General features: G+C 45.3%; 1 protein-coding gene across 3 annotated transcripts; it reads left to right on the top strand.

Moving 5' to 3' along the window:
- The first annotated feature begins 743 nt into the window (after positions 1–743).
- Positions 744–26450, top strand: dcun1d5 (DCN1, defective in cullin neddylation 1, domain containing 5 (S. cerevisiae)). 3 transcript variants are annotated; one of them, XM_056283520.1, is made up of 11 exons: positions 744–857; positions 5258–5402; positions 9721–9783; positions 9960–9993; positions 10090–10198; positions 15808–15973; positions 16275–16366; positions 20636–20744; positions 21227–21331; positions 21819–21921; positions 25891–26450. In XM_056283520.1, exons 5-11 carry the CDS (start codon positions 10128–10130, stop codon positions 25980–25982), a joined length of 738 nt encoding a protein of 245 aa, XP_056139495.1. In that variant the 5' UTR covers positions 744–857; positions 5258–5402; positions 9721–9783; positions 9960–9993; positions 10090–10127; the 3' UTR covers positions 25983–26450. The 3 variants fall into 3 exon arrangements, with proteins under 3 accessions (XP_056139495.1, XP_056139494.1, XP_056139497.1); XM_056283522.1 differs by lacking the exon at positions 744–857 and adding an exon at positions 5525–5681 and having other exon boundaries at positions 5264–5402; XM_056283519.1 differs by lacking the exon at positions 5258–5402 and having other exon boundaries at positions 747–857.
- The last annotated feature ends 28 nt before the right edge of the window (positions 26451–26478 follow it).

Here is a 26478-nt window from a genome sequence, read left to right as displayed (position 1 = left end):
GATGGTTGAATGGATGGATGGTTGAGTGGATGGATGGATGGATGGATGGATGGATGGTTGGATGGTTGAATGGATGGATGGTTGAGTGGATGGATGGATGGATGGGTGGTTGAATGGATGGATGGTTGAGTGGATGGATGGTTGAATGGATGGATGGATGGATGGATGGTTGGATGGTTGAATGGATGGATGGTTGAGTGGATGGATGGATGGATGGATGGATGGACGGATATTCGTTTGAAATGATGTCGTGATGAGAACGGTGACCATACGAAAGGCGGTGTGCTGTTTTCTACGCAGCAATGTGATCTCACATGAACCGAAAACCGAGATGGAAAAAAAGGGACAATTGTTGGGTTGGTTGTGTTATATGAAAGGCAAAGCAGTGACGCGTCTGATTCGGGGGACATTGGGGTGTAAGTTGGCGGTCCCCGCGTCCCCCTCCAGACGAAAGCACAGTGTGTGCGGAAAAATACCGAGCTGTGTCTTTAAATATCGGAACGGTCCATAGTTCGGTGGAAAGGGGGGGGGTCAAAACGTTTAAATAGTTTCCACTGCCCAGTCTTACGTTCCCTCGCAAGAATCGGCTTGAGTCGAGTCAAATACGAGGATTAGTATCTAAAATACGCCAGTGAAGCTTACGTATTTCTATTTTAATCACGATGGGCTGATTTGATCAGCGAGGCACCCCTACAAGGCTCCCCCAGGTCGGCGCGCCGGGTTGCTCGGGAAGCAGCAACAACCCGGTGTGTGTATGTGTGTGTGTGTGTGTGTGTGAGAGTGTATGAATGTGTGTGTGGCAAGCCGATAGAAGGTGATCCTGATTTTCCCTCGAGTTGGCGACCCGGAGGACAAAAGTAAGATGTCGACAAACGCGAAATAGATTCTTGATTCAAACCGCTCGCCCGGCCTAGAGGCGCTGTCCCCGGGCCTTGTTTTGTTGAATTAGGGTGGGTTTCGGCGGCTGCGCTGACGAGTAAGCTAGCCGTTAGCTTGCTAGCTGCGGCTAGCCTCGCTGTGTGCGCGAGCCCGCCTGGGACGTCAAGGAGCCGTGTCGGTACGCTTTTCCGCCCGTCTAGTGGCGCGACCGTGTAAACTTTACACGTTTCGGGTTTAGTAGGAACCCCCCCCCTGTAAACTTTACACGTTTCGGGTTTAGTAGGAAACCTCCCCCCCTGTAAACTTTACACGTCCCGACCCGTTCGGTGGGAATCCGGTGAACGTTGCACGTTTCAGCCCGTTTGATAGAAACTCGGGTCAACTCTGCACGTTTCAGCCCGTTTGCTAGAAACTCGGGTCAGCTTTGCACGTTTCAGCCCGTTTGATAGAAACTCGGGTCAGCTTTGCACGTTTCAGCCCGTTTGATAGAAACTCGGTAAACGTTGCACGTTTCAGCCCGTTTGATAGAAACTCGGGTCAACTTTGCACGTTTCAACCCGTTTGATAGAAACTCGGGTCAACTTTGCACGTTTCAGCCCGTTTGATAGAAACTCGGGTCAGCTTTGCACGTTTCAGCCCGTTTGATAGAAACTCGGGTCAACTTTGCACGTTTCAACCCATGTTTGATAGAAACTCGGGTCAACGTTGCACGTTTCAGCCCGTTTGATAGAAACTCGGGTCAACTTTGCACGTTTCAGCCCGTTTGATAGAAACTCGGGTCAACTTTGCACGTTTCAGCCCGTTTGATAGAAGCTCGGGTCAGCTTTGCACGTTTCAGCCCGTTTGATATAAACTCGGGTCAACTTTGCACGTTTCAGCCCGTTTGATAGAAACTCGGGTCAACTCTGCACGTTTCAGCCCGTTTGATAGAAACTCGGGTCAGCTTTGCACGTTTCAGCCCGTTTGATAGAAACTCGGTAAACGTTGCACGTCTCAGCCCGTTTGATAGAAACTCGGGTCAACTCTGCACGTTTCAGCCCGTTTGATAGAAACTCGGGTCAACTTTGCACGTTTCAGCCCGCTTGATAGAAACTCGGGTCAACTCTGCACGTTTCAACCCATGTTTGATAGAAACTCGGGTCAACGTTGCACGTTTCAGCCCGTTTGATAGAAACTCGGGTCAACTTTGCACGTTTCAGCCCGTTTGATAGAAACTCGGGTCAACTTTGCACGTTTCAACCCATGTTGGTACGAAACCCTGCACACTTTACAAGACTCCCGACCATTTTCCCAAAAAACATACCCGAGAGTTTGGCCCTTCCTGGGACGCCTTTTCCCGACTTTCCAGGCAGCCGTTGGTTGCTATTCATTCCGGTATATTATGAAAATCTTATTCGCAGAGACTTGAAATTAGCTTGCTTTAGGTTTAGGTCATCTGTCTTGGTGAACGTTTAGTCATCCTTATTTCATGTCAAAGTAACATCGTCACTGCGGGATAATAAGCTTGAAAGGGCCATTTGATGTGAGAAAATAATCCTTAAAACCACAGAAAGTTGAATCAGTTCATCCGGACACAACATTTATTGAGCGGAACGTTTCATCACTCATCTAAGTGACCTCTTCAGTCTCAGCTGACTGCAGCTGTCCCCCACCCTTATGAACAATACAGTGACATAACGACCGAAATGGCAATGTGTAGCATTCACAGAGGATTTATTCAGTCATTCACAGAGGATTCATTTAGCATGCATGAAGATATTCAGAGGATTTGGGAATGGTTGTAACCCGTAACATTGTAATATGGCGACAGATGTACTTAGCCTCCCCCTTGGATGGTCGTTCCCTCTTCACATAGATGGCCTCTGACTCCCCGTTCAAACCAGCATTCCTCCCTAGCAAGGATGTGCACATCCTCATCCTTGAAAGAGTGGCTACTGGCCTGTAGGTGGGTGTAGACTGGAGTCCTGGCCTGACGTGTTAGCTCTTCTGTGTTGTGCCATCCTCTTGGCCAGCATCTGTTTGGGTTCCCCAATGTACAAGTCACGGCAATCCCCCCCCCCAGCACTTAACAGTGTACACTATAGTCAAGGGTGCACATAACTTTTGGTCTGGTTCACAAGGGAGCACCTGGAGATGTTGCTTGGTACTCAGTCTTTACGTTGGCATGGTTACCCTACAAGCTGTCGTTTTCACTACCCGCCTGACCGCTCTCCTCACTATCTTCCTCTCTTTCAAACATGGCAGACGAAGTTGTAGGCCTACTTCTTTCTCCCTGGTTGAGTCTGTGATTAGCTGTTTGCATCCATAAGTCAACAGCTGGCTTCAGGTGAAAAGCCTCTGTTGTCATGTTAGAGAAGTGGATGTGCATCAGGGATGAGAGGCGAGAGTCTGACAGGCAGGATCTGTACTTACTTTTTATTATATTGAGATGTGAAAATGCCCTCTCGCATGCAGCACTGTTCAAGGGCAGTGTAAGGGACAACAGAAAAACTTTATGAATGTTGGAGTAACTATCTGGATTACTTATCTTCACTGTGTTGACCAAGTCATACACAGAGGAGGCTGCCAAACATTTTCCTGCTTGTTTAAACGCATCCATTCTCTTACAGTGGAGTATCTGTCAACAGACAAGCTGGCCTCATATTTCTGGAGGATCTTAGTAAGTGTTGTGTTGCCAAAACTGTGGAGGTTTTGCAATTCTTGAGGCGAAGTTGAAGGTTCAAAAATTGAAAATTGATCACATGACTTAAGGGATCATATCTGCTTTCAAACTCATGAATCAATACATCAGCCTTGTCCCTGTCAGCATCAGCATTTGAAACAGTCTCTTTCCTGTACTTGCCTTCACTGTCAAGCAATAGTGTCAGTTGTCCAGCAGCTACCATGAGCTCATCTTTGCATTCACCTGTAGTCAGTTTATCTTGCTGGAACCTGAGGGAGGTGAACTGTAACATGTTTCCAGTGTCCAGCATGTTTGCTAGGAAACACTGAAAACGCTCTGTCCGGATATGTTTTAGGTCACTGTCTTCACTTGTAGCTACTTGAATTGGAATAGCAGGTAATAGCCTCCATATTTTCAACAGAGTCTCTTGCCTCCTTGCAGGCCGTCCGATGTTGTGAAACTGTCCTAGTTTCACAAAGGCAATGCCATTATCATCACATATCTTCTTTAGTTGTTCTGTTCTTTTTGCGCCCCCTGTCTGTAAATAAAAGATCAGCAACTTGACAACGGAGCGACTAAATGTCTCACAGTATGCTCCCATGCGATCCGCTGAGTTGGTGCAGTACACAGAATATACGCAAGGGAATCCCCGATCGCCACCATCTGACGAAGTTTAGGAACGACCCCGTTGTAAACTCCAGTGTTGACTGCTGCTCCATCTGTACGCACCGAGACCAACTTCATCTTCCACTGATCCCCTAAACCACAAGTATGGAAGAGCTGCTTCAGTCCGTTCACTCTGTCCTGTGCCGCTCGGTTCACACCCAAATTAATTAATCCAAGGAAATCTGAGGTAAACTCTCCGTATCTAAACACAAACACACAATGTACACAGTTTCCTGCTCCACTTGTGTTATGTCTTCTGATCTGTGAAAGAGCACACCCCAAAATTCAGCTGCCTTCAATTTTTCCCTCAATTCTAAACTGATTGTCTGTGTGATGCTCTGCATGATGTGGGTCCCCCTTCTCGTGAATGATATCCACTCCTGACATTAACTCCAAGCCTCTTGAAAAGCACACTATCCTCCTCTTATGAACGCATCGGGTGTGCATGTTTCGCTTTGTGAAAGGCCAATAGAAAATATTCTACAGTGCTTGACGCAGTTCTTCATTCAGTTTGTCCTGCCACGTGTCAAGAGGGCGAGTGGGTTTCTGATCCTGGCTACAGCTGCTGTCAATAGTTGGCACTATGTTCATGTGCTCTTTACTCTTCTTGTGCTTTGCAAAAGCTGGAGGACTGAAATGTTTTGTCCCTCTATAAAAGGCGCTGCTTTTATCCATGAGGTTGGGGTTTTCACGGCATATTTTGCACCACATCTCTGTGCGGTCGTCATCTGTTTGGAGCCAGGCTACTTCTTCAGGAATCAGGAACACTTTGTCATTTCACTTCATGTGCTTGTACATGAAATTAAATGAAATGCCGTTTCCCCCAGCCCACAGCAGTACAACACAAAGATAAAAACACGTCCAAAAACTACAAGAACACGCATATCCAAACTAACACATATATCAAAACTGAACAATTAAATTACTGTCCAATGAAATGAACGCCAGCCAGGATGACTGTCAGAACTGCCGGTCTGCATGGGCTAGCAGTTAGCTTAGCCCGCCCCGCTTCTGCGTCCTGTCCGACCACCCTCGGCGTTTCCTCCTCAGGCGCAGCTCCAGGCAGGGGCCGTGGTTCCCGAGCCCACCGGACGAAGCAGTCCAAGCTCTCCCAGCTGATCCAGCGCCAGCTCCCCCAGCCAGACACCTTCAGCACTCCTCACGACGACATCAAAAACACCACAGTCAACGTCAGGTGAGGCCACCGCCAGACCGCCCTTGGGGTTATCTGAACTGCCAGTCTGCATGGGCTAGCAGTTAGCTTAGCCCGCCCCGCCTCTGCGTCCTGTCCGACCGCCCTCGGCGTTTCCTCCTCAGGCGCAGCTCCAGGCAGGGGCCGTGGTTCCCGAGCCCACCGGACGAAGCAGTCCAAGCTCTCCCAGCTGATCCAGCGCCAGCTCCCCCATCTAGAGACCTTCAACACACCTCCCCGCACTCCTCACGACGACATCAAAAACACCACAGTCAACGTCAGGTGAGGCCACCGCCAGACCGCCCTTGGGGTTATCTGAACTGCCGGTCTGCATGGGCTAGCAGTTAGCTTAGCCTGCCCCGCTCTCCCAGCCATCAAACGAAGACAAAACTTAGACACAGATGTGGACAAAGACACTGCATGGACGGTACTGGGTGAGGCTGCCGCAAATGTGAATTCACGCCGCCATCTTGCAACACTGGCACTAGGTGAGACTGCTGCAAACACGAATTTGCGCAGCCATCTTCCCACACCGGAAGCGGATTCCTGCAGCCACTTTCCAGCGAATACACTTTTTTTTTTTTTATGTACAGGTTCAGTCTGGCATTTCTTTGGAGGTGGTGCAACACAAAAGTAATAACTTAATGTAGCTTGCTTCTTGGACATTTTGATGAATGGACAAAAATCCTAGAACCAGAGCAAAAAATGTAACGTTAAATGAGTTGTGATGAAAGCTAACTATTTGCTGGAGCTCAAGGTTTAACAGTTAACCTTGCTAACTTGGGGGAAATAAACACATCCACTTAATCAAGAACGGAGGCTTAAAGTTGCACGACTAACAACTGATTATTAAAACTTACACATTTGTCATCATAACTTTACCAGTGATATATGGAGAAAATCCTCCTGTTGTTTCACTGAGTGGGTCCCAACATTTTTTCATTTTATTTTACTACCTTATTGATCCCCGTAGGGAAACTCTTCCTCTGCATTTAACCCATCCTAGCTGTGTAGCTAGGAGCAGTGGGCAGCTGCCGTGCAGCACCCGGGGACCAACTCCAGTTGGTCTTGCCATGCCTCGGTCAGGGGCACAGACAGGAGGACGTAGCGCGTGGGAGGATCACGCTATGCCCTCCAGTCCCCCCCCCCCCGAACAGGCGCCCCGATCGACCAGAGGAGGCGCTAGTGCAGCAACCAGAACACACCTACATCTGACTTCCCATCCACAGACACGGCCAATTGTGTCTGGGGACGCCCGACCAAGCCGGAGGTAACGCGGGTATTCGAACTGGCGATCCCCGTGTTGGTATTACACAACGAATAGACCACTACGCTACCCGGACGCCTCCTGTTTTCTTCATTTTGCTCGGGCACAGCAAAATATGATTGTAGGCACGTGTGGTTGGTTGCATGTGTCGACACACCCCCATGAGTTGATTGATATGCAGAGCCTATTTTCTTTTATTATGTAGCAAACTTTTCTTAATTACTATATATATATATATATATATATATATATATATATATATATTAACCGTTAAACTGATAGTATTAATCGGTCAAAATTCTCATTATCGGTTAACGGTTGAATGGTTAATTATGAACATTCCAAACAGGAACACACGTGAAGAGAGACATAACATCATAAGAGACCATTGTTTCATCTCCCGCCATAAGGATGTCCCTCACCTTATCCACAAAATACGTAGTGTTCTGAATGTGATGTTCTTAACCAGCGGGTTAACAACACATGCCAGAAACGTATACTTTTGTTAAAAGTATCCGTGTTTTGTCAACTGTAATATACTATCTGAATCCAGATTTTTCGTGCTGGTTGGACAAAATGTGTGTAGTATTCAATGGAAAAATGCTTATAGAGTTGTTAATCTACTCTAAACTCACCTCTTTTGCGGAATTTGTCTCTATTCGTAAATGTTCTGATGAAAACTCAATTTTAAAAAAAATAGCTTTTTGATTTATTCCCAGTAGTCGCCTATGGTAAGCTTGTGTGACTGGAGTTGCAGAAGGTTATAAGGAGCTGAAGTCAATATGGGACTGATTATTCTTAAATGTGCTTTATTAGCATCCCTTCAGCCAAAGAGGAGAACTAAACGGAAGTCCTGCGTACTCACAGCCCTCCGTGGCACATGGTTCAGTGCCACTTGTCTAGTGGGATACTGATGTCCACTTCATCCTTCTTCTTTCGGCTTATTCCATTTGTCAGGGATTGCCACAGCGGATTTTTGCCCTCCATAGCTTTCTGTCTGACGCATCCCTCTCCCGCAGTCCAACCCTCCTCAAGTTCTCCTCTATCTGGTCTCTCGATCTTTTCCTTGGTCTTCCTCTTTTCCTTTGCCAGGTATTTCCAGGTCCAATACCTTCTTTCCTATATAGTCCATGCCTCCTCTCTGTACATGTCCAAACCATCTCAGTCTTGTCTCTCTCAACTTCTCATCCATTACTCTGGTCTTGAACATAGCTCTTACTTCTTCATTTATGTCGACTTTATCCAAAGTGATCTAAAGAGGTACTAAAACACTTTAACATGTTTTTTTAGCTGTAAACTAGATGATATGACTGCACGGTGATGAAACACGTCAATGCTGGTGCTAATATTGACGTTTCTTACCAAATTTATTAAAATTGGAAATTCATCGTTTGAAAATGCCTCAACATGCCATCTACTGTTCAGCCCTGAAACTTGCAAAGCCAATGCTGACTTAGTTGACCATGTGGGACTTATTTACATCATAAAAAAAGAGGATGTGAACACCTTCTAGGTGGCACTTCCCCCTTCTGTCTGTGGTGCATACAATTCACATGGGGCGGTAGGTTGAAGGGGACCGCGGCAGTGATTGGATGCATGTCAGGCCCTTCCGTGGATCTCCCAAGCTACTCCTTCCTCACACGTCACCTCCTTGGACCCTGGACTTCCTGAACAACAGACCTCAGTCTGTTAGGTTAGGTGACCACACCTCCTCCACCCTGACCCTCAGCACAGGTGCCCCTCAAGGCTGTGTTCTGAGCCCCTTCCTTTTCTCCCTCTTTACCCACGACTGCCTGCCAACTCACCCTTCAAATATTATAGTTAAGTTTGCAGATGACACCACAGTCATTGGCCGTATCACCAACAATGATGAGACGGCCTACAGGGACGAGATTGAGCACCTCACATCATGGTGTACTACCAACAATCTTGTCTTCAATTTGCAGAAGACGAAGGAGCTGTTTGTGGACTTCAGGAGGTCTGGAAGCTGCAGCCACTCCCCCATACGCATCAATGGGGTGGAAGTGGAGCTTGTTTCCAGCCTTAAATTCCTTGGAGTCCACATCAGTGAGGAACTTTCCAGGACATCAAACACACAGGCCCTTGTGAAAAAGGCCCAACAACGCCTGCATTTCCTGAGAAGGCTGAGGAGCGCCTGTCTATCCCCCAAAATTCTCACCAACTTCTACCACTACACCATAGAGAGCATCCTGACCAGCTGCATCTCAGTGTGGTACGGCAACTGCCCCTCAGTAGACCAGAAAGCTCTGCATCTGGTCGTCAAGGCGGCCCAGCATATCACCGGTACCCAGCTCCCAGCCATAAAAGACATTTATCACAAACGCTGCCTTTGAAGGGGTCTCAGCATCAGCAGAGATCCCACCCACCCCAGCCATAGACTGTTCTCCCCCCTGCACTCTGGGAGGCGCTACAGGAGCCTCAGAGCCCACACTACCAGGCTCAAAAACAGCTTCTTTCCACAAGCTGTTGCCCACCTGAACCTGGCCCCCCACTGAATGTCTGTTGATATTTTTAAATATTTTGTACTCTTGCTCTTTTTTAACTTATTTTTGGCTTTTGGTCTTCATGTGTGTATATCTTATACTGTGTTTGCTGTGTCTGTCTGTGTCTGTCTTGCACTGTTTGGTGAAGCCACAACCCTCATTTCATTTTTAACATGTGCCCGCACAGTGTTTTTAATGACAATAAATTGAATATTGAATTGAATTGAATCCTCCCCAGCCCCTTGCCCACTTTTAAGCATTTTTCAAAATTATGCAGTGGGTAGAGTTAGACGGACCTTGAGGAGAAGTTGCACTTTAATATGCTGGCAGCTGAGGGCCCAGAGTGTGGTTCACCACTGGGGCATGTTTGACCAGTGCACCGCTCCTTGAAAGCTATATATATAGATCCTGGTCAGTGAATGTGATCGGCTGATTAATCCATTAATTTGTCGATAACAGAGCTGCATGGTTGGCCCATTTCTCTGTTGTCCAGTGCTGACATTGACAAGCTCACAGTGTTGTCATTCTGTATTGCTTGTTTGTGATGTAGGAGCCAACCCAAGCGGAAAGACTGGCCGGTAATAATACAGTACCTAAAACACTGGATAAAGTTGTAAGTAGCCCTCCATTTTTTTTAAAGTAGCTGATAGACAGTTATGTTCTTATGGTATTTTTTATACAGTAAAATTATTGATTATGCAATTTCACTCACTATAGATTTTAAGTGTTTCAGTAGCCAGTACTCTGTGCAGTGAACCAATCCTCTGTGTCTTTTTTTACACATCATAGAATCTGAATGGACAGGGAGGCAAGAAATACACAGGTATAGTATACGATACCTCTTTCATTTTAATTATGAATACCAGAGCACTCTGGTTCATTGTCATCTGGGTTGTGATAGTTGTTTCTTCCTCGTCAGGTGCACCCCAGCTTGTGAAGCACAAAGAAGCGTCAGTGATGCCAGTTAAGAAGAAGAGAAAGTTCCCTGGTTCAGATGACAATGAGCTTCATAAGCGTAAGATTTCCAGGTAAAGAAACACGCGTGCCCCCTGACTAAAAGCTATTTATCCCACGGGATTTATGCAAAATTCCTGTCATGTTTAAGTAGTAATGCCTACTCTTGGTGTAGTCCTATGTCTATTGATATTGCGTCAGGCTGTCAGTTTTGCATGTCAGTTTGTCTTTACATCTACACAAACCCCTGTTCTACCATCTCTGTGGGAGCGTTTGGTTTGTAGATGTATTGTGCGGTTATGATGGTTCATCCTGTTGTTTGCTTAGTTAGCTGGTGAGGGCAAGTCAACAGCTGACCCGACCCCCTTAGTAGCCACAAAGATCTTCACAAGTCATAAAATTCAAGTCCGAGCTGAGTCTCAAAGTCTTCGGTTACAAGTCTGAGTCACGCTGCCAGTCTTCAACATTTTGTGGCTTTAACAACAGTAGGAAGAAGAAGAAGACACTTTATTTGTTGTTGTACATACATACAGCAAAATTTGTTTTCTGCAAGGAGCAGTGAGCAGCCACAGTGTAGCACCCGGAGACAGACACCAGTTCTTTTTTTCCTATTGCCTTGGTCAGGGGCTTAGGTAGTAGTATTAACCCTACCATGCATGTGTTTGATGGTGGGAGGAAACCAGAGCACCCGGAGAGGAAACCCACGCAGACACGGAGAGAACATACAAACCCCTCACGGCCTGGGTTTTGAACCCAGGACCTTCTTGCTGTGAGGCGACGGCACTAACCACTGGGCCACCGTGCTGCCCTGGCTGTTCCTAGAGTTTCAACAAGACTGTTAGTTGAGGATATAGGATGTGGCGACTGATTGATGTTGTCCATCATTGTATGGAACTACACTAATGGGCATTGTATTCACAAAATTTTATTATTTTTCTGCTCATAACCACCCCACCACCCCAATAGTGACATGATATTGCCATACTCTGAAATGTTAATGTAATTTGAACAAAGTGCCAACAGATTACAATAGTTAACAGCCATGGCTAGGCTTGCTAGGTTAAGTGACTGACTTGTCTGGATGAGGTTTGAGGTGTTGGATAAAGTTTTGATGTTGTTCCAGCACCTTTAATTTTAGTGCTGCATTCTTTACGTGTAGCAATCCTCTTCTTAGGCTCACTGAACTTCAAGTCTTTGAAGCAGTGGTCGAACCCACGCCACAGAAGGTAAACAGTGCATTGGTGTTGTGATTACTTTGGATCGTAGTGTGATGGTTATAGCGATGGGGGCCAGAAATTTTTCACCTGATTTTCACAATGGCATTTGGAACATTATGATCTGTAGCGAGAGTTGGGTGCAAGTTGAGGAGAGCCTGGAGAGGTGGAGGTATGCACAGGAGAGAAGAGGAATGAAAGTCAGTAGGAGCAAGACAGAATACATATGCTAGAATGATAGGGAGGACAGTGGAATGGTGAGGATGCAAGGAGTAGAGGTGACGAAGACATATGAGTTTAAAGACTTGGGGTCAACTGTCCAAAGTAACGGGGAGTGCAGAAGAGAGGTGAAGAAGAGAGTGCAGTCAGGGTGGAGTGGGTGGAGTGGGTGGAGAAGAGTGTCAGGAGTGGTTTGTGATAGAAGGGTACCAGCAAGAGTTAAAGGGAAGGTTTACAAGATGGTTGTGAGACCAGCTATGTTATATGGTTTGGAGACAGTGGCACTGACGAAAAGACAGGAGGTGGAGCTGGAGGTGGCAGAGTTGAAGATGCTAAGATTTTCATTGGGAGTGACGAAGAAGGACAGGATTAGGAACAAGTATATTAGAGGGACAGCTCAGGCGGACAGTTTGGAGACAAAGCAAGAGAGGCAAGATTGAGATGGTTTGGACATGTGTGGAGGAGAGTTGCTGGGTGTATTGGGAGAAGGATGCTGAATATGGAGCTGCCAGGGAAGAGGAGGAGAGGAAGGCCAAAGAGGAGGTTTATGGATGTGGTGAGGGAGGACATGCAGGTGGCTGGTGTGATAGAGGAAGATGTAGAGGACAGGAAGAGATGGAAACATATGAGCCGCTGTGGCGCCCCCTAACAGGAGCAGCCGAAAGTAGTAGTAGCAGAGATTTTCACAATGGCATTTGACTGTTTTTTTATTCAAAGACTCTTAAATGTTTACGAGTCATTACTGACGAGTCCAAGTTGAGTCTAAATTCACTTTAGGACAAGTTGTAAGCTGAGTCTGAAGTCTATGTAAGCGTGACTCGAGTGTCAATGTCGCCAACTCAAGTCCACATCTCTGGGTAGCCGATAAGTTGGAAGTGGTTTTCTGTGATTCAGGTAGATAGATACTTTTATTGTCCTGCAAGAAGATATTTGTTTTCACTAATAGGCTCGGTGCATTAATGTCGTGCTGCGGAACTTCCGGGTGTGTCTGTTTGCATAAGAACTTCTGGTACAACCGGGTGCTTATGTCCTACTGAATCATTAGTTAGTTGTCCGAAATCTTAATTTCATCCAAAAAATCAATGAATCAAACAGGGCAAAAAGGGGCGTTCAAGTATCAACGCCGTGAATCGGGCTCCACTGAGCACTGTTGTGTGCCACAGTGTGCGAATTCGACGCATTCATTCTCTAATAACTGGAAGGAAAGCTAAGTGGCTAGTGAAGTTTCGGAGGGATGCATTTACCTCTTATTACTTTTTATATTACTTTTGTACCAAGAGTACAAAAGTGTGTAGTCGGCATTTTGAACCGGGTGATTTCATTGTGCCAGCTACAGGTGTGTTAAGGAGGCTCAAGAAAGGAGCTGTCCCCACACTCTTTGCGTGGAATGAGTACTCCAAACCCGCACCCAGGCTAGGTGTGTGGGAGCGTCCTGCTGTCGCCCCTCTGCCAGCTCTGGACTTCTCTGATAATGAGATGGATGTCAGCAGCTACCTGCAAGAGCATGACTGTTGCATGGCTCTTAATCCTGCCCCTTTGGATGACTCCCTGGCCCAAAATGAGTCAATGAGGAAACAAATAGAAATGCCCCAGAAACAACTAGAGACTGTCCAGCTCCAGGCCCAAATTCAGTCCGAGGCGATTCGCAGGTTCCGATGAGGACATTCGGTTTTACACCAGGTATGTCTGATTTGTATTATTTTATTTTATCGCCCCTGCCAAATTAACTCACCTGTTTGGTCTCTCCACCCCCCATCATGCCTCTCTCACACACACCCACACGTAGTAGGTTGCAATAAGTACTGGGCCATACTTAAACAACTGTACTGAAGATACAGTGTGAAAGTACCATGTCATGTATTGTGGCTTGTGTCCTAAGGTTTGCTACCTATGAGCATTTCATGTGCTTCTGGCGCTTGATCGAGCCGTCTAATGACGCCGTTACTCACCCTCGTAGTTGTCGATGTAGCTCGAAATATACACCTTAAACCCCTTTTCTTTTTTGCGCATCTGAGCTACTGAGGAAGCACTCATGATGATGCGATGTACATCGTTGACCGTGACTTTAGGAAGGTCCTGCAAACAGCGAGTGTCAAACAAAGCCATCTTCTCTCAACGAACCAGACCGGAAGTTCTTGTGCAAGTACTCGTACGTCGGAAGTCGAACAACACCATCTTACGCACCCAGGCTATTGTACAGAGCTTCACATACAGTAAATACATGTACACATACTATGCATACCACAGGACATACATAGAGAACAGGGAGACAACAATGCACTAACACAAGTTTAGAACTTCAACGGCAGAAGGAACAAAACTTGTAAAGCCGTCCATCTCCAGGTGAGGGACCTGCACCTGCCACCAGATGGCAGCAGGTGGAGAATGTGGGTGAGTGGGATCCTGAGTTATGGCTAGTGCTCTAACTAATCCTTAACTGCCATTGAGAAATTAACCGATTAAAATGTATTAAGCAACAATGTATGTTTTGTGTACCATTTCTCTGGAGCTCACATATATTAACATTTATACCACAAGAGGGCGTCCTTCACCTAGGCGGGTCAGGAAAACTACTGGTGTAACAAGGGAAGAAGCCATCCTGACAGTGTAGATGTGTTCATTTTCTTAAATACAAACCAATAAGATTAAAGTTAATTGTGGAGAACCTCAGAGTATTTCTTAGTTTCCTTATACGCAGCACGTAGTGTTCATTTAAAAAGTGGGTTTGGTTCCGTCTGCTTTGTTAGTCTAGAGATGTGCCCCATAAGATAACGTTTTGTTTGGCAGTGCCGTTTGTTGAATAAGGAGCGGCCGTTTTGAGCGAGAGCCTTATTGTTTATTATTCTGTCCGTTTAAACTGTTTGTGCTTCATGAATTAAAGTTTCACGTCACTAATGTGCCGCTAGAATTGTTTAAATAAAACTTCAACAGAGAAAAACCTGCGTGTCGTATAATTCATCGATTATGGATTGTTAATGTGTTCAAGTGTCAGTTCAGAAAAAGGCACGAAATCTGCATGCCTGTGCTCTGCATATCATGGCTTCACTGTTGAGGTCTGGTAGGTTGAGGTCTGATAGGTTGGGGGTGAGAAGGCTGTTGATTTTGGGTGGGATGATACGGATGAGCCGGTTCCAATCGGTGACTGTTAAGATGGTGAAGAAACGGGGAGTACTCAGTAAAGTAGTATGGGTTGAATTATACTTTCGTACAGCGGTAAGAGAGGGAGCGGTTCCACAGAAAGTGCCTTGAATTTAAGAATGCTAGTCTTCAGCGGTGTTTATGGTTGTCAGCGGTGTGTTGGTCGAAACTGAGTCTACTGACCAGAGTCAGTCCAAGATACCTGAAGCAGTCCACAAGTTCAGCAGTGTCGTGGATGAGTGTGTGGTTGTGGACTAAAGGTAGCAGGGTTATCCTACACCTGGCAGCACATGGAGCTAAACCCTCATATTCTTGTGTGTGTGTGTGTGTGTGTGATTGGATTGCTTGGTTCATAGTGGAGGGGGATAGGTGATATGTGTTTGTGGGGAGGGGTGTTCTTAGCTGTGCCCCTCTCTACTTTGCTGGGCTCATACAGCTGTCAGCACATATATGTCTTCTTACTCAGAATAGGCCTCAGTTCACAGTGAGGACGAGGATCGAACGGGGCGTCCAGGTAGCATAGGGGTCTATTCTGCCTACCAACACGGGGATGGGCGGTTCGAATCCCCATGTTACCTCTGGCTTGGTCGGGCGTCCCTACAGACACAATTGGCCATGTCTGCGGGTGGGAAGCCGGATGTGGGTATGTGTCCTGGTCGCTGCACTAGTGCCTCCTCTGGTCAGTCGGGGCACCTGTTCCGGGGGGGGGAATAGTGTGATCCTCCCACGTGCTATGTCCCCCTGGTGAAACTCCTCACTGTCAGGTGAAAAGAAGCAGCTGGCGACTCCACATGTACGGGAGGAGACGTGGTCGTCTGCAGCCCTCCCTGGATCGGCAGAGGAGGTGGAGCAGTGACTGGGACGGCTCGGAAGAGTGGGCTAATTGGCCGGGTACAACTGGGGAGAAAGAAGGGGGAAATTCCAAAAAGAAAGAAATAGAGATTACATGTCGAAGTAACCCTCAAACGAGAGAGAACATGAGATGTTGTTTTGAAAAACGATAATCAAATATTCTTCCCTTTGAAAGAAAGCTTGGGTATCTGTTTGTGTTTCTCCAAATGGGTGGAGCGAACCTCAAGACTGTTTACCAGAACACTCTGTATGTGGTCCAGTTTCACCAGGCCTCGCATCCACGGATCCAGACACATCACTGCCGACAAGCCGTTTTCCAACAATAAGTGCCTGGCCTGGTTCAGCGAGTATGCCGGCCCAGATGAAGTGGTGGGCCCAGAGGGTATGGAGAAGTTCTGTGAGGACATCGGTGTTGAACCAGAGAATGTGAGTTCCTTTGGCTGACTGTTTTTTGTTCCGATCTGCTGGTGGACTCATTTCACTGAAGGTCTCCAGCAGTAATCAATTTCGTTGGAGAGTTTCTGCCCTCAACTAGCCTCCATTTACACACACACACACATACACATACATACACACACACATATATATATATATATATATATATATATATAGTCCACTGTTGCAACAACGTGACTGTTTTTTCACAATCTGAGAACTCTGTTCAGTGTAAATATATATCGATATAAATTTCATCCAGGATATTTTTTCCTCTCTCGCTTTCTCTCAGATCATCATGTTGGTCTTGGCCTGGCAACTCGAGGCATCAAGTATGGGCTTCTTTACAAAAGAGGAATGGCTCAGGGGAATGACCTTATTACAGTAAGTAAACTTGTATTATTTGAAGTGGCCCTTGGTCTTGAGACGCTCCCATCCTCGGGGACCCAGTGTGCAGCACACAGCACTTTTTTCCAGTTTTTGTTAGGGGGGTGTTAACAAATCCTGCCTGATGGTCCTGTGGGGAAAACGGAGTTCTCATCGGAGTTAACGCCTCTGGCATACTGCCGGGGCGCTATAAGACCCCGACTCGAGGCTTTATATAAGCAGAAATGTACGTTTTTGGTCGTCGGTTTTTAATACTGTTATGTAATTTAGAAACCACGAGTCTCAGCTTCGATTGATAGCTACATCTTGTTGATGGATGTTATCATAAATTGGATCTGAGAAGACAGGAAATGATGCCGAACGTCATGTTGACATGAGGCGCCTGTTGCCTTGATGTAAAGTGACAGTAGATATAGTACATATAGATATAGTGTAGATATCGTGACAGTAGATATAGTACATATAGATATAGTATAAAGTGGCAGTAGATATAGTACATATAGATATAGTATAAAGTGACAGTAGATATAGTACATATAGATATAGTATAGATAAAGTGACAGTAGATATAGTACATATACACTACCGTTCAAAAGTTTGGGATCACCCAAACAATTTTGTGTTTTCCATGAAAAGTCACACTTATTCACTGCCATATGTTGTGAAATGAATAGAAAATAGAGTCAAGACATTGACAAGGTTAGAAATAATGGTTTGTATTTGAAATAAGATTTTTTTTACATCAAACTTTGCTTTCGTCAAAGAATCCTCCATTTGCAGCAATTACAGCATTGCAGACCTTTGGCATTCTAGCTGTTAATTTGTTGAGGTAATCTGGAGAAATTGCACCCCACGCTTCCAGAAGCAGCTCCCACAAGTTGGATTGGTTGGATGGGCACTTCTTTGAGCAGATTGAGTTTCTGGAGCATCACATTTGTGGGGTCAATTAAACGCTCAAAATGGCCAGAAAAAGAGAACTTTCATCTGAAACTCGACAGTCTATTCTTGTTCTTAGAAATGAAGGCTATTCCATGCGAGAAATTGCTAAGAAATTGAAGATTTCCTACACCGGTGTGTACTACTCCCTTCAGAGGACAGCACAAACAGGCTCTAACCAGAGTAGAAAAAGAAGTGGGGGGCCGCGTTGCACAACTGAGCAAGAAGATAAGTACATTAGAGTCTCTAGTTTGAGAAACAGACGCCTCACAGGTCCCCAACTGGCATCTTCATTAAATAGTACCTGTTAGAGCCTGTTTGTGCTGTCCTCTGAAGGGAGTAGTACACACCGGTGTAGGAAATCTTCAATTTCTTAGCAATTTCTCGCATGGAATAGCCTTCATTTCTAAGAACAAGAATAGACTGTCGAGTTTCAGATGAAAGTTCTCTTTTTCTGGCCATTTTGAGCGTTTAATTGACCCCACAAATGTGATGCTCCAGAAACTCAATCTGCTCAAAGAAGTGCCCATCCAACCAATCCAACTTGTGGGAGCTGCTTCTGGAAGCATGGGGTGCAATTTCTCCAGATTACCTCAACAAATTAACAGCTAGAATGCCAAAGGTCTGCAATGCTGTAATTGCTGCAAATGGAGGATTCTTTGACGAAAGCAAAGTTTGATGTAAAAAAAATCTTATTTCAAATACAAATCATTATTTCTAACCTTGTCAATGTCTTGACTCTATTTTCTATTCATTTCACAACATATGGTGGTGAATAAGTGTGACTTTTCATGGAAAACACAAAATTGTTTGGGTGATCCCAAACTTTTGAACGGTAGTGTAGATATCGTATAGATATAGTGGCGGTAGCTGTAGTACATAGATATACAGATAAAGTGACAGTAGATCTAGTACACATATATATATATAGAGAGAGAGAGTATAGATAAAGTGACCATAGATATGGTACACATAGATATAGTATAGATATAGTGGCGGTAGCTATAGTACATATAGATATTGTGACAGTAGATATGCCTCTCAGCACACCATTTTATAAAGGTCCCATAAAACAATATTTAAAGCACTGGAAACCTCTGCAGTTTGCCATATATCCAAATGAAACAACTGTCGGGTGGGGTTCTGTGATGGGAGGGAGATTGATTTGATTGACAGCCAATTATTGCCAGGCATTTTTAGAGGAATATGGAAGTGGATATGCTATTGGCTAGTTTCAGTTTGGTGATAAAAGATCCGTCATCTAATTACAATCTCCCTCCTCATTCATTGGACATTTTCGTTAGTGTATGTTTGCAAGTGTAGGAGGATATTACTAAAAAAAAATAATGCGTTTGTCAGGAAGAGTAAAACATTATTATAGAAATGTAAAACATGTCTCAATAATCCAGGTAAGAAAATCAAAGAAGGTTGATTCAGTTCATCTGGACACAACGTTTATCGACAGAAACGTTTCATCACTCAACTAAGCGATCTCTTCAGTCTCAACTAACTGCAGGTGTCCCCGCCCTTATAAACAATACAGTGACTGCAGGTGTCCCCGCCCTTATAAACAATACAGTGACTGCAGGTGTCCCCGCCCTTATAAACAACACCGTGACTGCAGGTATCACCACCCTTATAAACAACACCGTGACTGTAGGTATTTCCACCCTTATAAACAACACAGTGACTGCAGGTATTTCCACCCTTATAAACAATACAGTGACGGCAGGGGTCCCCACCCTTATAAACAACACAGTGACTGCAGGTATCCCCACCCTTATAAACCAGTTGCATAACGACCCAAACCAATGACCAGTTTTATATGCAAATATGGGCGTGACCATTAACTAGAGTTAGAATGACCATGTGTACTATTCACAGAGGACTGGGGAATAGTCACAATCACAGCATTGTAAGATGGTGACAGATGTACTCTTGCCCTCCCCGGTTCAGGGATGGTCATTCCCTCTTCACATAGATGGCCTCTTTGACTCCCCATTCAAACCAGCGTTCCTCCCTATCAAGGATGTGCACATCCTCATCCTTGAAAGAGTGGCCACTGGCCTGTAGGTGGTGTAGACTGTGGAGTCCTGGCCTGACGTGTAGCTCTCCTGCCATCCTCTTGGCCAGTGTCTGTTTAGTTTCCCCAATGTACAAGTCTCGGCAATCCTCCTGTCAATTAACAGCGTACACTATATTGCTCTGTTTGTGCTGAGGGACCTGATCCTTGGGGTGGACCAATTTCTGGCACAGCATGTTTTGGCGTTTGAAAGCAACTGAGATGGGGTGTTTGGCAAATACGCGTCTCAACTGTTCTGCCACTACCGCCACATACAGAATCACCACTGGTTTATGCGTAGGCAGCTGTTGTCCTTCTCCTTTCTTCGATTGGCTGGTGCACTGTTTGAGCGTCTTCCTGGCTTTGACAAACCCCCAGTTAGGATAACCACACTTAACCAGGGCCTCCTAGTTTGTGCTCCAGTGGATGATGAGAGTCAAACCTTAAGTACTGATCAGTATGTGTTGGTTTACAGTAAACCTCAACAATCAAATGTCCTCCATCACCAATTCTAATTTCACAGTGTAAGAAGGCTAACCTGTCTTTTTTCACCTCCTCCCTGGTGAACATGGTGTGGTTGTCCACAGAGTTAATGTGGTGGTTGAAATGTGCTACATCCTGAGATTTAATTTTAACCCTGGTGTCATCCACAAATCTGAACCAGTGACTAGGTGGTGTCCCTGGATAGGACATCAGAGCCTCTTTTCCACTTCCTCCATATACAAGTTGGCCACTACAGGTGGGACTGGGGAACCCATAGCACACCCATGCCTCTGCCTATAGTACTGCCCCCTGTATGTGAAGTACGTGGATACAGTTTCAGGAGCAGACACACTTGGTCAGTGTTAAGGGTGTTCCTAAGGGTCTAAGGGTGGGGTCGTTTTGTAATTTCATACGGACTATCTCCACTGTTCATCAGCAGTACATCTGTCACCATCTTACAATGGTGTGATTGCAAACATTCCCAAATCCTCTGTGAACAGTACTCATGGCCATTGAAACGCTAGTTAAAGGTCACGCCCATATTTGCATATGAAACTGGTCGTTGGTTTGAGTTGTTATGCCACTGTATTGTTTATAAGGGTGGGGGTACCTGCAGTCAGGTGAGACTGAGGATGTCGCTTAGTTGAGTGATGAAACATATCCAGATGACCTGATTCAACCTTCTGTGATGTTCTTACCTGGAGTATTGAACATGCATCAAGACATCCAAAAAGAAACCAAAGCTGAATTGCGACTCACATTTTTTTGAAACTGGGTCCTTCCAGGTGTGACTGCACAGAGAGTTTGCAGGGTAAACTGGATTACCTGCGCTCTCAACTCAACGACTCTGGACTCTTTAAAAATATCTACAGATATGCCTTCGACTTCGCCAGGGTGAGTATGTCATTTTTAATGATCAGTCGCTTCCTCTGTAGACCCTTAAGATCACTTTAACACCTGACGTGAAGACGGGGGCCCTGCACGCCTGGATAGCGATCCATTGGGGTCATTCATACAACATGTCCAGGTGTGAAGGTACCCTAGATGAATTAACCTGACTGCTCAAACCAACCCCAAAGGTGGTTGGAGACACTGTGGTCTCGGGTATGCCGAGTTTGAAGGGAGGTGGCTTTCCAAGCAAGAATGTCCTTAAGAAAAATGTTGGACAGCGTTTGGATTTTTATCAGACTACCGGAGACACATTTTTGATGACCATTGTAAATTCAATGTAGATAAAAGAAATCCGGTTTTGATCGGGGTACAAGTTGGACAAAATGTCGGGTGCAGATGGGCCCCCGTTCTTTGTCTTTCACCCGGTGAGACTGAGTGGGGACACTGATAATGTGGTGGTTGAACAGATTTCCCTCCCTCAACAGGATAAAGACCAGAGGAGTTTGGACATGGACACAGCTAAATCCATGCTGGCTTTACTGCTTGGAAGGACATGGCCTCTTTTCCCAGTCTTCCACCAGTTCCTGGAGGTATCGCTCTCTCTCTCTCTCTCTCTCTCTTTCTCACCCTCTCTGTCTTTTAATCTGTTAGCCATATATTTTCCGTGCATCCTTGAAAATGTGGAAGTTTGTGGTCTGGTTTTCTTGTCATGGAAAACGCCTGGAAAAAGATAAAAATTGATATTTTTTAGTGCTCTGGGAAGATCATTGAGGTTATGGAAAACTGTTGAATTAGGTTATAAGTTGCCTTGTTTAACATGGACAAACCGGCCCTGCTAGCAGTTATGAGGATATTTGAGCTGACAGAACATTTACAAAGTAAAACATATAAGCTGCAACACAAAATCTTTTTTCATTTACGCTGCATTTTTAAGGTGGAGACAAAGTGTGACTGACTTCTTTACTTAAAAAAAAAAACTACCATGGAGCACAATGACTGGGTGATCAACTCATCAGCTATTAAGGGTCATGTCCCAACCCTGTTCCTAACCCTTTCCTGTCCTCCCTCCTCCCCCAGCAATCCAAATACAAAGGGATGAACAAGGACCAGTGGTATAACGTGCTGGAGTTCAGCAGGACCATCAACACAGACCTCAGCAACTACGATGAGGACGGTGCTTGTGAGTGGACGTGCAACTCTATAACCTGTAGGCTGATTTTACCCACAGTGCCCCTCAACAAAGCATTAGCATAGACCTGCTGTAGCTTCTTCCACCGCGCCACCACCTTGGTAGAAGTTTGGGACACTAGAAAGGACTTCAATACAGTTAAAACAAGCAGTGTGTTTCTTAAAGCTACAATCCAAAAGGTTTACACACAACCAAATGTGCTTTTTGATGCGTAGTAGTGCTTATGTTCACGTCGGGTTGGACAGACAAGGCAGTAAACAAGATTGAGATGGCTTGGACATGTGTGGAGGAGAGATGCTGGGTATATTGGGAGAAGGATGCTGACTACGGAGCTGCCAGGGGAGAGGAAAACAGGAAGGCCAAAGAGGAGGTTTATGGATGTGGTGAGGGAGCACATGCAGGTGGCTGGTGTGACAGGAAGATGTAGAGGACAGGAAGAGATGGAAACAGATGATCCACTGTGGCGCCCCCTACCGGGAGCAGCCGAAAGTAGCAGTAGTAGTAGTAGTAGTAGTAGTAGTAGTAGTATTGTTTATGTTTAGCAAATCCAAATGATCACTGTCAGGTAGGACTATATTGAGGGCAAAATATGTGTCACATGATGTTTTGTGTCTTCACCGAAGCAGCCAAATGCAGAATAGTACAAGTAACGATGAGTTTGAGGAATAACTGGAAGTTATTGTGTGTAAGGCTACATTTACACAACCGCAGTCATTTGACCTGATTCCAGCTTTTTTTCTCCACATATCTGACACAGATAGGATTGAATTGCTCAAAGTGTAAACCACGGGAAAGAAAAGCGCGTGGTATCCGAGATTGGACATTTCTGGAGTTGGGATCGTGCCCGGATATTTCGCTTCCAGCACTCCTTGGCTCGCCATTCAACTACTCCCTAACGAAATCAATAGACAACCCAGTTGTGTGTCATACCCTTGGAAGTGTGGGCCCAGTTCAGGAAGTCCTTTGGCTACAGAGACGTTTCTCTCCTGAGCCCTATTGCTTCTAATCATCTTTTCATTCCATCTCGACACGACTCAACTTTCCAGGATCAACCCAAAACACATTTCTTTCGATACTTATAGGTCAGACATTATGTGTGCTCCACCTTACCTTGCTTCCCTGCAGAACCTGACACTAACCCGGCCGACACATTTCCTTCCTTTAACCCACTATCTTGGGGTGCATTGTCAGCACTACATAGAAACATCTCCATGCTGACATGTCCACTTCTGGACAGAATTAAACATCTCCATGCTGACCTGTCCACCTCTGGACAGGATTAAAACGGCTTGGGAACACGATGTGGGACATATATCTGATGACCAATGGGATTCCATCCCCACATCAATACACAGATCTTCATTCTGTGCAAGACACTGCCTAGTGCAATTTAAGGTGGTCCATAGGGCCCACATGTCCAAGGTTAGATTATCTAGCGTCTACCCTGATATCTCCCCCACTTGCGACAAATGCAAAAACAGTGATGCTACCTTGATCCACATGTACTGGCTGTGCCCTCACTTACGAAAATTCTGGAAAGATATCTTTCGTACCCTATCTAAAATTTTAAAACAAAACCTAGACCCAGACCCTCTCATTGCTCTGTTTGGCATTGCTGATGGAGATGACTCTCATCTGACATCTGCAGAGCGCCGCATGGTGGCCTTTGCTTTGCTCTTAGTCAGGCCCGCAATTTTGCTCAGATAGAAGGATGCTGCCCCGCCCGCGCTTAGTCAGTGGCTTCGAGACATAATGTCCTGTCTCAAATTAGAGATGCTGCGATTCTCAGTCAGTCAGTTCGTTTACATGGTGTTAGAAAAAGTGAATTTATTGTGTTAGTTCAACTAAAACTGGGCTTTTGAAATACATGTAAACGTGGTAGTCCAATTGAAATCGTACTAAATCGAATTTCTCGAAGTCGGACTAGCACACCTAGATAATGCAGTTGGGGATCGATTTACTCTGGCATGTATACGCTTCAATCAGCCCCGAACTGGCCTAGGCGTTCTGCGCATGATCCGTAGTTCCCGCGGTGATCTTTCACCCGGAAGTCGAACAGCGTAGTATCAACAAGGCGAGCGCTAGAGCGAGAACCATGCATTTCTGGACAGACGAGGAGACAAATTTATGATGTGTCAGCTGAAGGAATTGAATATCCTCAGGTACATGGATGGCAATGGAATGGAAGTGGATTGGTGAACTGTTGAAGAAAGTGGCGGAAAAGTTGGACGAAGCGAGCTTTAAAAGAACCCCCGAGCAAATCCGTGTTCGGTGGAAGCGCCTCAAACAGGCCTGCTACTACAGGCCTGCTAACTTGTTTGTCGCTTGTTTGGTATGTGACGCAACAGGTTAGCCGGAAGAAGGTCCAATAGCAACCAGCTGAAAGGGGGCATATCACCACCCACCGTACTGGGGTGGGACATACTTCCATCAATGAATCGATTCTCCCCCGGTTCTTTTATACTGGGACGACAACAGTACAGTTACATGGCCTAATGGAGCTATAACCGTAGCTCGACTTAACTGTAGATATAAACACGGTCAGTAGCTCAGAGAAATTTTTATAAAACCTGGGAACCCTTTTTAACATATCTTCATAACACCCAAACAATATAAGCACGATACTCGTTTTAACACGGCCCCTGACGTGAAAAACTACCTGACTCCATGCTAATAGCTATGTTATTTACTTCTTTACTCCTAGACATTGTGCCTTAGAATGATTCCAGATAATTGGGGGTGGGAGGTGAGGGCTGTTTCACTACGTCACTGTTACCACTGCCACAGGGTTTTGTTAGTTTTTGCGTGTTCTGTACGTTGATGTGTAGTGTTGTGGATGTGTATATGTGCCCAGCCCTGTTCGTTTTTGGTAAAAATTCAATAAAACCATTTTGGAGGAGAAAGAAGACCTGTAAAATCAGTGTTGCCCCACATCAGAGGCCACAGACAAGCTGGTGGAAGACCTTTGCCAGCAGGTGGTACAGCAGCAGGCAGTAAAACTCAGGTTCAGTCGGGGGGGTTTTTTCCCTCTTCGTGGAGAAGATGCCGACACAGTAGGACTTACATCTCTCGTCCATTTTCCGTCAGTCTCTGAGATTCGGACCGGTCACACGTCAACGCGACCACCTGAGATGTCAGCAAGTTCACCGTGAATCACCGTCCTCAGGATTGTAGCTTTAAAACTCCGTTTGAGCTCTTGTAAAACAAATGTGCAGGCTTTTAGTGCAGCGCCTCCAGCTGCAAAATCAGTCCCTACATGCAGACCTTTATTCTGATAGGGCTGTATTCTGATAGGACTTTATTCTGATAGGTCGTTATTCTGATAGAGCTTTATTCTGATAGGGCTTTATTCTGATAGAGCTTTATTCTGATGGGGCTTTATTCTGATAGGGCTGTATTCTGATAGGTCGTTATTCTGATAGGGCTTTATTCTGATAGGGCTTTATTCTGATGGGGCTTTATTCTGATGGGGCTTTATTCTGATAGGGCTTTATTCTGATGGGGCTTTATTCTGATAGGTCGTTATTCTGATGGGGCTTTATTCTGATAGGGCTCTATTCTGATGGGGCTTTATTCTGATAGGGCTTTATTCTGATAGGTTGTTATTCTGATAGGTCTTTATTCTGATAGGGCTCTATTCTGATAGGTCTTTATTTTGATAGGGCTTTATTCTGATAAGTCTTTATTCTGATGGGTCTTTATTCTGATGGGGCTTTATTCTGATGGGGCTTTATTCTGATGGGGCTTTATTCTGATGGGGCTGTATTCTGATTGGGCTTTATTCTGATGGGGCTTTATTCTGATGGGGCTTTGCTTGTTTTCATATTTCTGTTTGACTTTTTGAATTGCTCCAGTAATCTCTTCTAATTTGCTTTACAGGAAAAAAAGGCGGTAAAGTTTGATGATGCGGCTCGGACGTCCTGGTGTGGCTTTGTGTAACGTGTGCGTGTGTCTCCTCAGGGCCGGTGCTGCTGGACGAGTTCGTGGAATGGCAGAAATCTCGCTCCGTCGTAGCAGAGGACGGAAAACCAGGATGCAAAACCAGCCAATAGGAGGGACTGGAGAATAAAGTAAAAGTACCACATGAGGACTTGTTCCCACTGTTCTAAAAAGGGGGGGGGCTACCGTTCCCACCTTGACGGACTGCACACACAAACACACACGTGCATATACACACGCCTGACGGACTTCATTAACACACAACCCTCACAACCCTCCGGAAACGGCCCCCGTGAATCCTCAGCAGGTTTGCCGGAGCCCTTTTCCTCACCGAAGAGACTTTCTTTTCTTTCTTTTCTTTTCTTTTTTTTTTTTACAGTGTTAATTTCAGCAAAGGAAATTCCCAAACTAAACAAAATTAACTGAAGGGAGGGAGTTTTTCATACTTCATTTGTTCATAGTTTATTTTAAGAAGAGAGTTGTCAAAAGTAATTTACGGTGTTTTTAATTTGTTTCTCTTGAATTTATAAGTTTAGTTTTTGGAAAATAATAAAGAACTGGAAATTGAATTGTGAAAAAAAAACAAAACGATCCACTTTTGCTGACTTT

This window comes from Lampris incognitus, chromosome 7 (genome assembly GCF_029633865.1).
Source record: "Lampris incognitus isolate fLamInc1 chromosome 7, fLamInc1.hap2, whole genome shotgun sequence".
NCBI classification, from domain to species: Eukaryota; Metazoa; Chordata; class Actinopteri; order Lampriformes; family Lampridae; genus Lampris; species Lampris incognitus.
The sequence above is the reverse complement of the archived record's forward strand: the minus strand, read 5'-3'. Positions and strand labels throughout refer to the sequence as shown.

Coding starts and splice junctions, on each gene's coding strand:
- dcun1d5 (XM_056283520.1), top strand. CDS start 10,128: ATGCCAGTTAAGAAGAAGAGAAAGTTCCCTGGTTCAGATGACAATGAG. Junction 15,974..16,274: donor TCGGTGTTGAACCAGAGAAT/GTGAGTTCCTTT, acceptor GCTTTCTCTCAG/ATCATCATGTTGGTCTTGGC. Junction 16,367..20,635: donor AGGGGAATGACCTTATTACA/GTAAGTAAACTT, acceptor GGGTCCTTCCAG/GTGTGACTGCACAGAGAGTT.